We start from the raw sequence: 14,916 nt of genomic DNA, 5'->3' as shown, positions 1-14,916 counted from the left end.
GCTGTGCATTATTTGGCTACTAGATGGCAGTGTGGTCAACAGAATCAATCCAACAATTCTCCACTGTACACAGCCTAGGCATGGTCTGTATTTGAAATCATACTGTAACTTCATTCTTGCCTGAAATGAAGAACTATGTCAAATTTAAAGAAATAAAAAAGTATCTAAGTACCATCATGTATAATAACATAAATTCACATTAATATGTCTGGAATTATCACGATTTAGTAACCAGACAGTGTACATAGATTTCAGCGCTAAAAGTAATTTTGACATTTTCTACCAAGTGTATGCTGCAGAATCATGAACCATGTTTGACTTGTGAAACTTAAATCAGCATTATTCCTAATAGATTGATAGACATAATATTTTAATAAATAAAATCCATTTTTAAAACATCAGAATTTGTTAACAAAATCATAATAATACATATGTAGTTTGGACAAGTTATGGGGGGTTTGAACTGATTCCTGCAAAGTTTCCTGATTATCTTGATATGACTGAATAAAAAAATCTTTGAAATTTAATTTGCTGATATTACTGGATAACATGGCCTGTACATGTGTTACAAGAGAGATTCAGAGATTCAGTTTGATTTCACTTTAGATGAAGGTCTAAAATGTTCTTTAATACCACTGATGTCAACCATCAACCTACAGTCATATTTATCTTTAGATGCTCATTACCCAAATCACAATTAGTCATAAATCCTGCCCCATTTGTAGAAGAGCACTTAACAGCATGTAGATCATCCAAAAACTCAAAATTAACAAAGGGAATGTGTGTGTTTTTGTGAGTGTGTGTGTGTGTGTGTGTATAGAGTGCTTTGAGCAGCACTGCAGCCATATGGTTAGTGTGTACAGGGGAAGCCTGTGGCATTTTTCACTTTTATTGAGTGTTCTCTCGCTCTCTCAGATAGATGGGACTGAACTCTCCTGAGCCAGAGACCTCCAAGTCACATTTACTGTCTCCCTCTGTGGCCCTCTGGCCTCCACTTTCACTCACACACACACACACACACAGGCAGGCAGGCCGATTCCATTTATGGTGTGATACTAGCCTGAAACTCAATCTTCTGAGCAGAGACCTGCTGTGGTCAGATGAAACTAGTTGTAGCTTCTGAAAGTGAGCTGTAAATCATTACACCAGCCTTGACAGATACACACTGGAATGTGTGTGTTTGAACAATGTGCTTTTAACACTGTTGCACTGCACTGATATCATCACCTGCATGAAAGCTTTTCCTATGTGTGATTGCTAAGCGCTGGTTGGGGATTTGGACTCTGAACATTACCCTGATCTTGACCTCTCTATGTGAGAACCATGAGGTTCTTCTGAGCATGATAATGATGAAACTATTTGTTCAGACATAGTATGGAGCTTTCATTAAAAGAAAATTCACATGACATTTGAGGATCACAAAAGGAGTTACTTAGCAGAATGTCCAAGTTGTTCTTTTCCAGACAATGACCATTTTCATTTTTGGGTGAACGTACACATCTGTATGTGGTTAAACATTTACAACTTACTTCCAGGGTTCTCTCCGATGCTGCTGTGCTTGCCGTTCCAGTACCAGAGCAGTAGTGTGGCGTCTCTGGAGCCGGACAGAACGTAACAGTCTCCACCAATGTATGACTCTGAGCGGGCCAGACAGGTCACCACATCAAGATGGCCAAACACAATCTGTGTCAGTTTACCTGTTAACACACACAACACAGGAATGAAAGCACTTACTGCAGAGTGTGAGGCAGTGGGGGTGTGTACAATGCACTATATATTTATAATGACTTTTTCCTCCATGATTCAAGGTCTGATTCTGGAGCATATCTTCATGGGGTCAGCAGTCTGCATTGTAGTACTCCCTGCAGGGCGTAAGTGAATGACTCTACTGAGATGATGCTGTCTGGTGAGTCGTTTACATACACCAGATGAGCTCACACACTCCCCAATTCTTCCCGCACTTTAAATATTTGCTTTTGGAGTGCTGCACGTGCATGCTGCAGTCTGTGTATGCATACGAAAAACAGCAATCGTTATATGTCTGTCTCTCTGTCTATACTCTATAACTACCCTGTCTGTTGGTCTATACTGAAAACCTACCTACCTGTCTGTCTATTGCTCTACCTCTCTAATTACCTTCCTTTCTGTCTGTCTGTCTATATTGAAAACATACCTACCTGCATGTCTGTTTGTCTATCGATCTGTCTAGCTACCTACCTACTGCCTGTCTGTATGTCTGTCTACCTGTCTTATCGGTTGGTCAATCCTGTCTGTCTATCTATCTACTTACCTAGCTACCTATCTTATAGTATCTGACTGTGTTTCTGCCTGCTTGTCTATGGCCTTGTTCAGACTGTCAGCAAAAATATGACTTTCTGCAAATCCAGACATTATCCAGATGGGTTTTTGAAAGTCTGGACAGCAAAAAAAAAAAAACACACAAAAAACACATGAAATCAGATTTTTTCAAATTTGATTTAAAAAACACTTATGAAAGTGGTTTGAAATGCGATTCCAACTGGACATTTACGGATGCTCACTCAACGCGACACAACTATAACGCCAAAACCAATAACGGAAATGCCAAAAGACACACCCCGCACTGCACAGTGAAGCTGGCCGTGACTACAGCACAGAACATCATACCAGCCTTCTCCATCGCTGAGTTTTTCCTGTGCGACGGGGGAGTTCTGCACCACGACTCGACAGGCACTTATTTGTAGAGTTAGGTGAAGTACCTCCAATTTTCCTGCAACCGTTTTGAAAGCTATACCTTGGTACACCTACATCATTACCAAAGCAACCCAAACAGATAGATTGGCTACAACTGGACACACAAATAGTATTTGATAACTTGCAATTAATAGTGCATCCAGTCTGCCTGAAAAGATCTAATTCGAGAATAGTTTGATTTGTCTGAACATAGCCGATCTATCTCTCTATCTTAACATAGCCTGTCTATCTTTCAAGAGGAAACCCCTTTTGCGTAGACTTTATGTGTCTGTGTGTGTATATCTCAGAGCTTGGGAGCGTTTGTGTGTGGTGTGATTCTATTGAAATGCAAGTTCCGCTTGCGTGACTTGCTTTCTGAGCCTCATCCTCATGGAGTCATGGTCCATCCGTGAGATGAGAAAGCTATCTGAACCCCAGGGCGATGGAGTTGTAATGCAGTCTGCAGGCTCATTTGTGACTTTTGACCCTTTCTTTTGTGTACTGTGGTGGAGGCGGTGTCTCCGTAGACACCGAGGTGGTTGGGGGGTCGTTGCGGTTACCTGTATCAGTGGAGTAGATGCGGAAGCTCTTGTCCCAGAAGCCACACAGCAGGATGAAGCGGTTGTCAGCCGTGATGACAAAACACTGAGCATTTACCTGGATGCTCTGATCTAACAGATCTGAGATCTGCCTTCTGTGAATGCCCACATTATTGGCTGAAAACAGAGAGAGAGAGTCACTTGTTATAAAAGCAATAACAACTTTTTGTTTAGAAAATAATTGGGTAAAGTGGAGAAAAATATAAACATCTTAGAAAAATAAAGCAATGATTATGGAGGGAGATACAGAAGGAAGGACATTCACAGAGCGGTCGAGACATTAACAGTGGGAGTTAGATGGTGAAAAAAACAGTCTTGACCCTAAAGGTCTACTCCAATGTCTTGTAAGTGAATTCCTGACAACCTCCTAAGAGATTATAAAGATGTTTAACTATTAGAATGAAAAAATATGACATTTGTCAGGAATACTGTGCATGCGCACATGATTTGTGAAAGAATACATAAAACAGCAGAAGACAGAACAGTAAAGGAAAGACTAAAATAATCATAAAAATCGAAGTGACCAAAATGTCATAAATTACAAGTTTTGTTTTCTTTTTTAAACACACTAAGACAGAAAAAGTCAGAGCTTGAGGAGGCCAGGCTACACAGAGTCAGGTGTGTGAGGCCCAGACACATTCATGACACACACCAGCGCTGCGTCTGTGCTGGAGCAAGTGGACAGATTATCAACAGCAGAGTCATGCAGAATTTACTGTGTTTAAATGTGTGAGCTGTGTGGAATGCAGTCCGTCTAAATACATGCATGACATTCCGGAGCAGGAGTGAAAGAAAATGAGCCATGAAAGATGTCTCTCCCCACACAGAGAGACAGAGGAGAGAGAGGGGAGTGTGATTTGCTGTTTTTGATGAATTTTTTAAAAGTAAAAAAAAAAAAAAATCCAGCTTTAGTAAGACATTTTCTATGTAGCTCTGCTAGTTTCATATATTTTGCATCACTCTGTGGTCTTTTGCTTCTCGAACAATGCAATCATTTAAACTTTTATCAATATTTCATGCCCATTTATTTATTTGGTAGGTAAAAGTGCAAGCAAGTCCCCAAAGTCATGTTCCAACACAGAATGGAAAACCTTACCAGAATGTCCTATTATTGCCAATGGGTTCGAAATGAAATGCAAAATGCATCTGAATTTTTTTTTTTTGGTGTCCATATGCGTTTGGCCATATATTATATTATATTAATTATATTATATTATATTATATTTATCCCTGGACCACAAAATCAGTCTTAAGTCGCTGGGGTATATTTGAAGCAATAGCCAAAAATACATTGTATGGGTCAAAATTATCGATTTTTCTTTTATGCCAAAAATCATTCCAATATTAAGTAAAGATCATGTTCCATGAAGATATTTTGTAAATTTCCTACCATAAATATATCAAAATTTAATTTTGATTAGTAATATGCATTGCTAAGAACTTCATTTGGATAACTTTAAAGGCGATTTTCTCAATATTTTGATTTTCTTGCACCCTCAGATTCCAGATTTTCAAATAGCTGTATCTCGGCCAAATACTGTCCGATCCTAATAAACCATACATCAATAGAACGCTTATTTATTCAGCTTTCAGATGTTTAAATCTCAATTTCAAAAAATGTACACTTAAGACTGGTTTTGTGGTCCAGGGTCACATATTATATGAATTATGTTATATTATATTCCATTACATTCCATTATATTATATTATTGTTTCAGACTCTTCACAAAAATGGTATATCAAAAAAATGTCATAATGATTTTGGACTGCTGAAGGCTTGAGTTCAGATTTAATGAATTAGTGGATGACAGAGCTGGAGGTGTAGAGAGAGCACAGGTAAGAAAGAGGACACACACAGATAAGAGTAAGGATCAGGACGGCGACCATGAAGTGACAAACAGATACATTGGGTGAGATATATGATACTGTATAATAATATGAGCAGCAGGAGAGCTGAGATATACGCTGAACAGGAAAAGAGAAAGAAACTTCAGAAAGGCTTCAGCCATATGTTATCACATATCTTCCCTCTCTCATCCCTTTATCCTCTTTTTCTTCCTAATCAACAGGTCGGAGGGATGAGAGGAGGACATATTGTCCTGACAGCGTGTGCCACGCGGCTTCAATCAGACATTATTACGCCATTCATATTCATTCAGTCTGACAGGACAGAGAGACAGAGAAAGAGAGAGAGAGAGAGCGCTGATGATGTACAGGCTAAGCCACAGCTCATTGCTTTCCAATTTGCATGCAAATGCTGATCTGAAGCTGAATGGCAGCTGGGTGAAAAACAGCACTCATCTCCTCCCAAGGGCCGGGCCCTCGCAACTCACAACAGCCAATCACAAATCACTCAACTGACAATTGACAAGCCACAGACCTATCAAAGGGTCAATCTCAACCGGTAACTGGTACTGCTGGTCCTGCACAGAAGAGCTTTGATGACCTGAGACAAACAGAGAGGACAGATGAAAAATAGATTTAATACTATGTACCATCAGGATACTTATTTATAGAGGTCAGTCAACAGTCATTTACTACAGCAGACAAAGGACAATAATAAACCAAAGAACATTGCTCTTCTGTAAAATAAAAAGAAATTACAAAAAAGTTGTATTATTGTCTGAACACAAATATGCCATTAGGAGGGGTAATGAAGAATATCCTAATGGAAAACTCTTTAAATTAATGCATAAAAGTAATCCTTGTATCCTTAGAATGCAAGTTATTGACCATGTGAATATTGCTGCTAGGACAGGAAATAGAGAACTTAATCTTAATCAAAGAGACATTTTGAATTGATAAATTAAAGGCTAATATATATATCCAGGATTGAATGAGGACTTGGATTTTACTCCTTTTTAATTATTCATTTGAAATGGTATTTTTTGAGTAGAGCTGGGCGGTATGTCCAAAAAAATTGATAATTTTTTCATATCAATCGATACCGATAATTATCACGATAAATGTCAAATCCTTATTTCTTTCAAGTTTAAAGCAAGATTTTTGCTCCAAAGTGAAAGTTGTAGAACCCAGACTATTTGTTTTCCTTAACAAAATGAATATCTTAATTTCTCGGTTTCTGCATGCATTATTTCAAATGCCATCTTTAAAACGCCTCTCAGGCATGCAAGTGCAGCTCCTATCTCTTTGAATGGGGAAACATCAAATTCTCCAAAACTGTTCGTCATGCTTATGATTAAATTTCATATTTGAAACCACCAATAAAATCATACAACAATTGTATCATAAATGTTGTTCATTTTGCTCAAATAGCATTAAAAAAAGCTTATTTTTCAGGCTAGACCTGCCAGTGCACATGCACATCTCAGACCGCTTACTGTTTCTGTGACATCAAAATCAGAGACAAAAACACATTGATTTTCATATAAACTGTTTAAAAAGGGTATTTTAGGTCGTTAACAGCATTTTTTTGTTTCTGAAAACATTAATTTTAAATGTATTACTCCCAGAACAGATCCCAAACATCAATTAAAACCATCAAATTTGAAGAGATCAAGCACTTTTTTCAATTAGATTGATCTTTAATAAAGAAAAAAGAAATAAAGAAGAAGAGGCTGATAAATGGAGGTGGACAGGAAGCTGAATGCACGGCAGAGGAAGTGTCACATTTGATCCAGTTCAGGCTGAGACATCAGTGTCTAAGAAGCTGATGATTATACATGAACATCATCCTGCATTTCACGTTTTGGTGTATTGGTGGATAATTTGTGATATAATTTGCAAGTTTTCATGTGATCTGCTTATGATGACAGGTTAAAATTTGGATTTTTTTAAAAGTTGATTTCTTTTTCTAAAAATGGCATGTTTCTGTTTTAATCACATTGTATGAATTCATACGAAATCATCACCTCATAAAATAGTTATATTTTCTTATGAGATTGGGTTGAGTAACCTGGTTAAAGGAACTAACCAGTATCAGGGGTGTAAAGGAACAGATCACATGATTCAACAGACTTGTTCACTCCTTATCCATCACCAAACACCTTGCTGTCTGATCGTTCTTGCTCACCAGTAAGGCCGTGCCACTTGTTGACAGCGAAGAGGCGGTTGGCGGTGACTGTGATGACCGCTGGGTTGGTTAGGCCTGACTGTGTGTTGGCGGCCACGTGGGTGACAGGCGAGTTTGACGGGAACTTGAGTACCATGATGACGTCCTGCTGCATCTGCTCTGTGAACATCAGTGGGGTCTGCAGAAGGAGATACTGTTGAGTCCATGAGCGCCACCATCAGCAGGGAGCGAGGAAGTGTAGAGGCAAAGAGAGTTATGGTTGGAGAGAGAATGATAAAAGTTGGAAGAGAAGCAGGAAGATGGGAAATTAGGCAGCGAAAGACGGTGTAAAAGAGCACAAAAACTGAGACTGAGGTCAGAGGTTATGAAGACATAACAATATCATAACTGGATTGGATGGAACTTGTCCAAAGCTTCTTCTTTTTTTCATTCTGAAATATATGCATTTTATCAGATGGAACACAGTAATAAGAGTTGCAAAATCAGCATCAGAGCATCAGCTCAAAAACTGTACAATTGATTTCTTTTTTTTTTATTGCTGTTCTGTTGACATTTAAAATTCTCTCATGACTTGGCAACAGGATTTTAAAGGTTGTGAATGTAATGAGAATTGTTTTTCCGAATATTGTTAATGGAAATGTTACTGAGCTGGAATTAAGTAGAATCAGAATCCTTAAATTTCCTTATTGTGACTATCATTATATATGAACAAATAAATCAATTAAATATATAAAAATTATATGGTTTAAAATAAATGTATATATTTATATATTATAATATAAATGTATAATTTATACCTAAAAAAAAAAAAAAATAATACAATAAGCCGAATACAACCTTGTGAGAAAAACTGTGATCATATCAGTATATGATTGCATTGGCACTGCCCTACACACAGACTGTTAGCTCATATTAGCCATGTACTGCTATATCATTCCAGATAAGCACTATTTTTTGCAGACTTGTGATGAAGTTTATGAATAGATCAAATGTGATGCTTAAGTAATTTAAAGCTGGAGAAAAGAGGGGAGGGAGAGAGAGAGAGAGAGAGAGAGAGGGAGAGAGAGAGAGAGAGAGAGAGAGAGAGAGAACAAAAGAAATACACAATTTTATAATTGCACACTAAGTTCCTATTCCTGGGTAATGAGTACAAGATCAACAGAAGAAAAACAGTCTGTAAAGGTAAAGTTGCAAAATACCATAGCAGATTCCAAATTAATCTGAACTTTCCCTTAGGCTGCCACAGTATATTCCAACCTCCATTAGAAACATTATAATCTGCTTTCTCCTGCATTCCACTCTACAAGTCAGGAGATGACGAGAGGCTTAAAAGGTATATGCACATACACAGCTGTTTGATTACTTGGCAGCAAAGTCATCCAACCATCAAGTTGACTTCCTCAGTGAGGCAGGGCTGTGTTTGTAGAGGCAGGAGATAGTGTTTAGACTGGGCACTCTCAATGAGCGATCTGACTGGCCGTGCTTTATAATGATGTTTCTATACAGCACAACAGCACAGGTTCACATTAAGAAAGTCTGATATAGTTTAAAATAGAAAACTATTGTTGGAAGTGTATGTATATGCTTATTTGCTTATTATTCATACTGTATATCTTCGTATGTCAAGATAAAACTATGCTCTAATCCAGTCTAACTGCTGTCTTATGTCTGTGATGTCTAATCTTGACATGTGTGTGTGATTTTTAGACACATTTTTAGTATGGAGACACAGGGCTAATTGGTGTGCCTGCAGTAAATTAGACAGACAGCTAGCACCTCTTAAATAGTGTTTAGCCTGTGAGTGCCATTAAACAGAGGATCTACTCTCATTAACCTACTGGAGACATGGAAGAGAGAGAAAAGGCAAGTATAGACAGAGAGAGAAAGAGAGATGAAAGGATTACAAAGAGAATGGCACTGTATAATCCAGATACATGATTGCATGAAAATTATGCTAATTCAAAAGAATTTTTGTCATACCGTCTAATTCTAAAATGTTGCTTTTGTTGCCTAATAAAATAGTGGTAGAGTGGGGATTGGGATTTATGGAGCAAGGAAGCAAGGATATAATTATATTTTAATTGAAGGTATGTCATAACAGCAACACTATTGGTCAGATTTACTAACATCTTGCGCCAGCCCAAACCGTCTTTTGGCGTTAAAATAGTACTGTCAGGATTTATTAAAGACATGCAGTGAAGAATTAGCACTGAAAGGCGTGGAAAGTTATTTTTGCGCCTGACCTTATTGAATATGTATTTGTAGGAGTTTCCCTTTCAGACGCAAAATTTATGGGAGGAGAGTATTAAAATGAATCACGCAATGCGATTTACTAACGTTTGCACTCGTCAAATTACTGGTATTTGTGCCATTATTTAACGCCCCAAAAAAGCATGTCTTAAAGCACGCGGTAATTTGTGCTGCTCTTGGTAGATTGCACTGGTCATTATGGAAATGATCTGGCTGCATCGGTGTTCTTTAAAGTGCACATTGTCAGTAAATCACACACAGAATTTTCCCCTCCCATCGCACTTTTATAGAGAGAGAGAGAGAGAGAGAGAGAGAGAGAGAGAGAGAGAGAGAGAGATCAAAGCAGCTAAACACTTTCATTTCACAAAATGCAATGTTATATTTGACATTTCTGGACCTCTGAGAATTCCAGTAATGCTTTTGCTAGGCTAAATTGCACACTAAGTTCCTATTCCTGGGTAATGAGTACAAGATCAACAGAAGAAAAACAGTCTGTAAAGGTAAAGTTGCAAAATACCATAGCAGATTCCAAATTAATCTGAACTTTCCCTTAGGCTGCCACAGTATATTCCAACCTCCATTAGAAACATTATAATCTGCTTTCTCCTGCATTCCACTCTACAAGTCAGGAGATGACGAGAGGCTTAAAAGGTATATGCACATACACAGCTGTTTGATTACTTGGCAGCAAAGTCATCCAACCATCAAGTTGACTTCCTCAGTGAGGCAGGGCTGTGTTTGTAGAGGCAGGAGATAGTGTTTAGACTGGGCACTCTCAATGAGCGATCTGACTGGCCGTGCTTTATAATGATGTTTCTATACAGCACAGGTTAATCACTTCACATTAAGAAAGTCTGATATAGTTTAAAATAGAAAACTATTGTTGGAAGTGTATGTATATGCTTATTATAAATAAGCTCATACTGTATATCTTCGTATGTCAAGATAAAACTATGCTCTAATCCAGTCTAACTGCTGTCTTATGTCTGTGATGTCTAATCTTGACATGTGTGTGTGATTTTTAGACACATTTTTAGTATGGAGACACAGGGCTAATTGGTGTGCCTGCAGTAAATTAGACAGACAGCTAGCACCTCTTAAATAGTGTTTAGCCTGTGAGTGCCATTAAACAGAGGATCTACTCTCATTAACCTACTGGAGACATGGAAGAGAGAGAAAAGGCAAGTATAGACAGAGAGAGAAAGAGAGATGAAAGGATTACAAAGAGAATGGCACTGTATAATCCAGATACATGATTGCATGAAAATTATGCTAATTCAAAAGAATTTTTGTCATACCGTCTAATTCTAAAATGTTGCTTTTGTTGCCTAATAAAATAGTGGTAGAGTGGGGATTGGGATTTATGGAGCAAGGAAGCAAGGATATAATTATATTTTAATTGAAGGTATGTCATAACAGCAACACTATTGGTCAGATTTACTAACATCTTGCGCCAGCCCAAACCGTCTTTTGGCGTTAAAATAGTACTGTCAGGATTTATTAAAGACATGCAGTGAAGAATTAGCACTGAAAGGCGTGGAAAGTTATTTTTGCGCCTGACCTTATTGAATATGTATTTGTAGGAGTTTCCCTTTCAGACGCAAAATTTATGGGAGGAGAGTATTAAAATGAATCACGCAATGCGATTTACTAACGTTTGCACTCGTCAAATTACTGGTATTTGTGCCATTATTTAACGCCCCAAAAAAGCATGTCTTAAAGCACGCGGTAATTTGTGCTGCTCTTGGTAGATTGCACTGGTCATTATGGAAATGATCTGGCTGCATCGGTGTTCTTTAAAGTGCACATTGTCAGTAAATCACACACAGAATTTTCCCCTCCCATCGCACTTTTATGGAATTGTGCTCTATCGCTAATTTGCCCTGTTTAGTAAATCTGGCCCTAAGAATTCAAAATGATTTTACTCAATTAACCTGTAGGCTTTTTGTTTTAAGATCTATTTTTTGCAGGGTTTTTTGCCTTTTATTGTGATAGGATAGTGTAGAGATGACAGGAAGCAAAGTGGGAGAGAGGGGTGGGAATGGGAAAGATCCTTGAGCCGGGATTCAAACTCAGAACGCCTGTAGCACAATGGCGCTATATGTCGGCACGCTGCCCACAAGGCTTATCAGTGCCGACTTAACCTGTTGGCTTTAATGAAAACATCTAATTCATTGGATTATTAAATAATACCAACCCCATAAATTACTATAAGTATTCTATTTAAGATATAATAAAACTAATAACGTCATGCCATTTGGGGCCTTCTGTGCCAATGGGGGCCAACTTACCCCAAAGGTCTAATTTCATCTTTTCACTTCAAAATAAAAACGATCATTTCTAAATCTAAGTACATTAAACAAAAACTCACACACTCTCCTCTAAATTAGACTGTGTTCTTGGGATTATGTGATTATTATGATGTTGTGTATTCAAAGGCTGCTCAAATTATTTAGTGCCACTGTTACGTAAGGTCAAAATCCAGTTCTGAGCCTACAACTATATCTGCATGTGGACATTTAGAGGAGAGTATGTGAGTTTGTTTCCACACAGGCAGGCAGGGGTTGTCATCGCCACAGAAACACACAGCTAATGGGGGATTCAAGGCTGTCACCCACAGTCTCTAAGTTTCTAGACTAAAGACCTTATCACCTCAGAGCTCTACGCTTCACCACAAGACTTTTCCCACTTCTAGGACGCAGGGGCTCACTGAAAGAGGACAGGAGAGAGGAGTGGGGACGTAAAGCATAAAACAGTGAACAAATTGATTTAAGCAGGCAGCTATCAAACTTGTTTTCCACCAAAAATGGATTCACCAAAACCTCTCTCAGACCTAGCCTGTGTTTCCACCAACATGAGAGCCGAACTGTCTACATTTCTGCCTACCCTGTCCAAACAACTTTATTTTATTTTAGATCGACAGGAAAAATGAATGAGCAATGCAGCATAAATAAAGAACTGAAGAGGTGTCGCATTGACACATTGAATGATTATGTTGGGCACAATCCAGTTTTATGCAATCTAGCAGCATTGTTTTACGGCAAAATGAGTTGTTGTTTTGAACACTTTTTGGTGTGGACAATGACATTACCGTGCCCTCCAGTGTCAAATGTTAGTTTAGTATTTGCTGTTTCAAGACCAGTATGTGTCACTAATTCATAATGTGAAGCCATTTTTTTACGACCCAGAAACCCTTTTTCTGTGGTGAAATGCACAGAATGCTTATTCATTTGACACTGGGTCCTGCTTATAGAGAAAAGAAGAGAGAGAGAAAAAAAAACTCTCTGCACATTTATTTTCATTGTTCCCTACACTTGTACCCAACTTATTATCTAATTATGAAACCTGATACAAATAAAGATTGACATCAGTTGATTATTATCATATAACAATACACTGGCATGATGTGCAGTTTATCTTAACAGTTTTATTGACATGTTGTTAAATTAGTGAATGTCTGCATGTTAAAGATGATAATTAGACGGTGAGAGTTTTGCATGTGTGTGTGTCTGTGTGCATTACTCACCACCTGCATGGCAGAACTGCGTGGCGGGTGGGGCTCAATTAGCAGCTGGCAGGGTGTCTGTCCAAAACTTCTGATTTGAGACTCTACAGCCTGAGAAAGACAGAGAGTCAGGGTTATGGTGGCACTAATGAAGAGATATAGGACTATAAACGTCACCTTGAGACAGTGGCTAACTTGCCCTGGACAATATCAGCTAATACAGACACAAAGTAATGCGTGTGTGTGTGGAAAAAAGTAAGAAAAGAAAAGTGGCAGAAATAATGATCATAATAATGGGCAACATAGGAGCTGAATTTATGTGCATTTCTGTGCATAAGAGTGTATTAAAGCAGATAAACGTGTGTGTGCAATGGAGAAAGACTAGAAAGAGGTTCCATGAACACTTTTAAGTGATGATCCAACAAATCCCTCAATGTGAGTTTTTCTTTTATTTATTTACTTCACAGACAGATTGAATTGATTCACAGAAATTTGCTGCCGTTTTAAATCAGAGATGTTAACGACAGAAGGAAGGCTCATGAAACCACAAATAAAGCCAATAAATAAATAGATAAAAAGTGCATTAAAAACACAGTGCCTAATTTTCTACTGACACCAAAACCATTGTTAATTTATTATGAATATTTGATCTCCTGGCCCTACTGCAGTGGCTCTCAACCTTTTTTTCCACTGGGCCGTACTATGGTGCAAGTCTCACGGGCCGCACGCATATCATTTGCATATTACGTCACCAATATAAACCTATAAAAATATTCTAGCCTAAATATTATGATATCTAATCGATTACATTCATTGAAATAAATAAATAATTCTACTCACCATTAATAAAACACCTGATGCTGTCGAGAGCTGACCAATTTTGTGAAATTCGGCTCGAAAAGAGTAACAGCACAATGAAGTTGCGATTGTAAGTTGCAGTCTGTAAGATGCGCACGGAAGCGTGACTTGACTCGCAACATTGCAGAAAATGTGCGTTCACAAATGTAGCCTATGTTGATCCAAATATGAAAAGCGCTTTCGAATTTAATAATCTGAGGTTCTCTCCAGAGATGTTTTGCCACATTTCTGCAATTAAGGATGATTGCTGCATAGTATGGGGTGTTCCCTGTTGCCTGAACATCTTCAAGTGAGTGGCGGGGCAAACCAAAAGTTGATGCCGAAAGTCCAGCACTCTCCTACCTTCACTGCTGATACTGCGACTATTCTTGTTTTTATGTGTTCCTTCGCTGGCCTTTTCTACATTTAGTTTTGTCCCTTAATAACAAATTTGTCCATTCTGATGCTCAATTTTACCAAACTAATGGCTGCTGATGACTATTTGAATTGAATTCTGCCAAAGTGCACACTTGTAAGTGTTCGTTAAATGCGTAACGTTAATTATGTGAGTACAGGTCTGCTCATGTCTGAAAATAATATTTGAAAAACACATAACAAAAACATTACAGCTTATATTTGTTTAGTAAATTTTTTAATTAATGTAAAAACTAAAATGAATTGTAAAACTGAAAGTAATATTTTTAATTGTGCTGTTTCAGCATGGTGGGCCGCATTTTAATTTGTGACAGGCTGCGGGTTGAGAACCACTGCCCTACTGCATCAGTGTCTCAAGTATCACTCTGTCGCACTCTGTGGTCAAGTTCAGTTGTGTGTGATGCATGTCAGATCATTTGGAATCTCTGATGGAATTTTCATGAATCAATAGAGAAACTGTCATAATCCCACGCTAAAAAGAGAGAGAGAGGTATGCCAGAAATGTCCCAGCTCTCGTCTGACTGTTCTTGCTCTAACTGTATTCA

At 38.1% G+C, this 14,916-nt stretch overlaps 1 protein-coding gene across 1 annotated transcript in view; it reads right to left on the bottom strand.

The window, feature by feature from the left end:
- Positions 1-14,916, bottom strand: part of LOC107600653 (lipopolysaccharide-responsive and beige-like anchor protein) — a 312,032-nt gene that overhangs the window by 10,673 nt on the left and 286,443 nt on the right. The window contains exons 51-55 of the mRNA XM_016292600.1: positions 13,121-13,210; positions 7,345-7,522; positions 5,692-5,757; positions 3,273-3,428; positions 1,530-1,697 (exon numbers count right to left, since the gene is read on the bottom strand). Coding sequence (XP_016148086.1) covers positions 1,530-1,697; positions 3,273-3,428; positions 5,692-5,757; positions 7,345-7,522; positions 13,121-13,210 — 658 coding nt within the window. The remainder of the gene's footprint in view (positions 1-1,529; positions 1,698-3,272; positions 3,429-5,691; positions 5,758-7,344; positions 7,523-13,120; positions 13,211-14,916) is intronic.

The sequence above is a fragment of the Sinocyclocheilus grahami genome, unplaced genomic scaffold (genome assembly GCF_001515645.1).
Source record: "Sinocyclocheilus grahami isolate Dianchi unplaced genomic scaffold, SAMN03320097.WGS_v1.1 scaffold288.1, whole genome shotgun sequence".
Classification (NCBI taxonomy): domain Eukaryota; kingdom Metazoa; phylum Chordata; class Actinopteri; order Cypriniformes; family Cyprinidae; genus Sinocyclocheilus; species Sinocyclocheilus grahami.
Note: the sequence above shows the minus strand (reverse complement) of the source record. Positions and strands in the feature narration are given on the sequence as shown.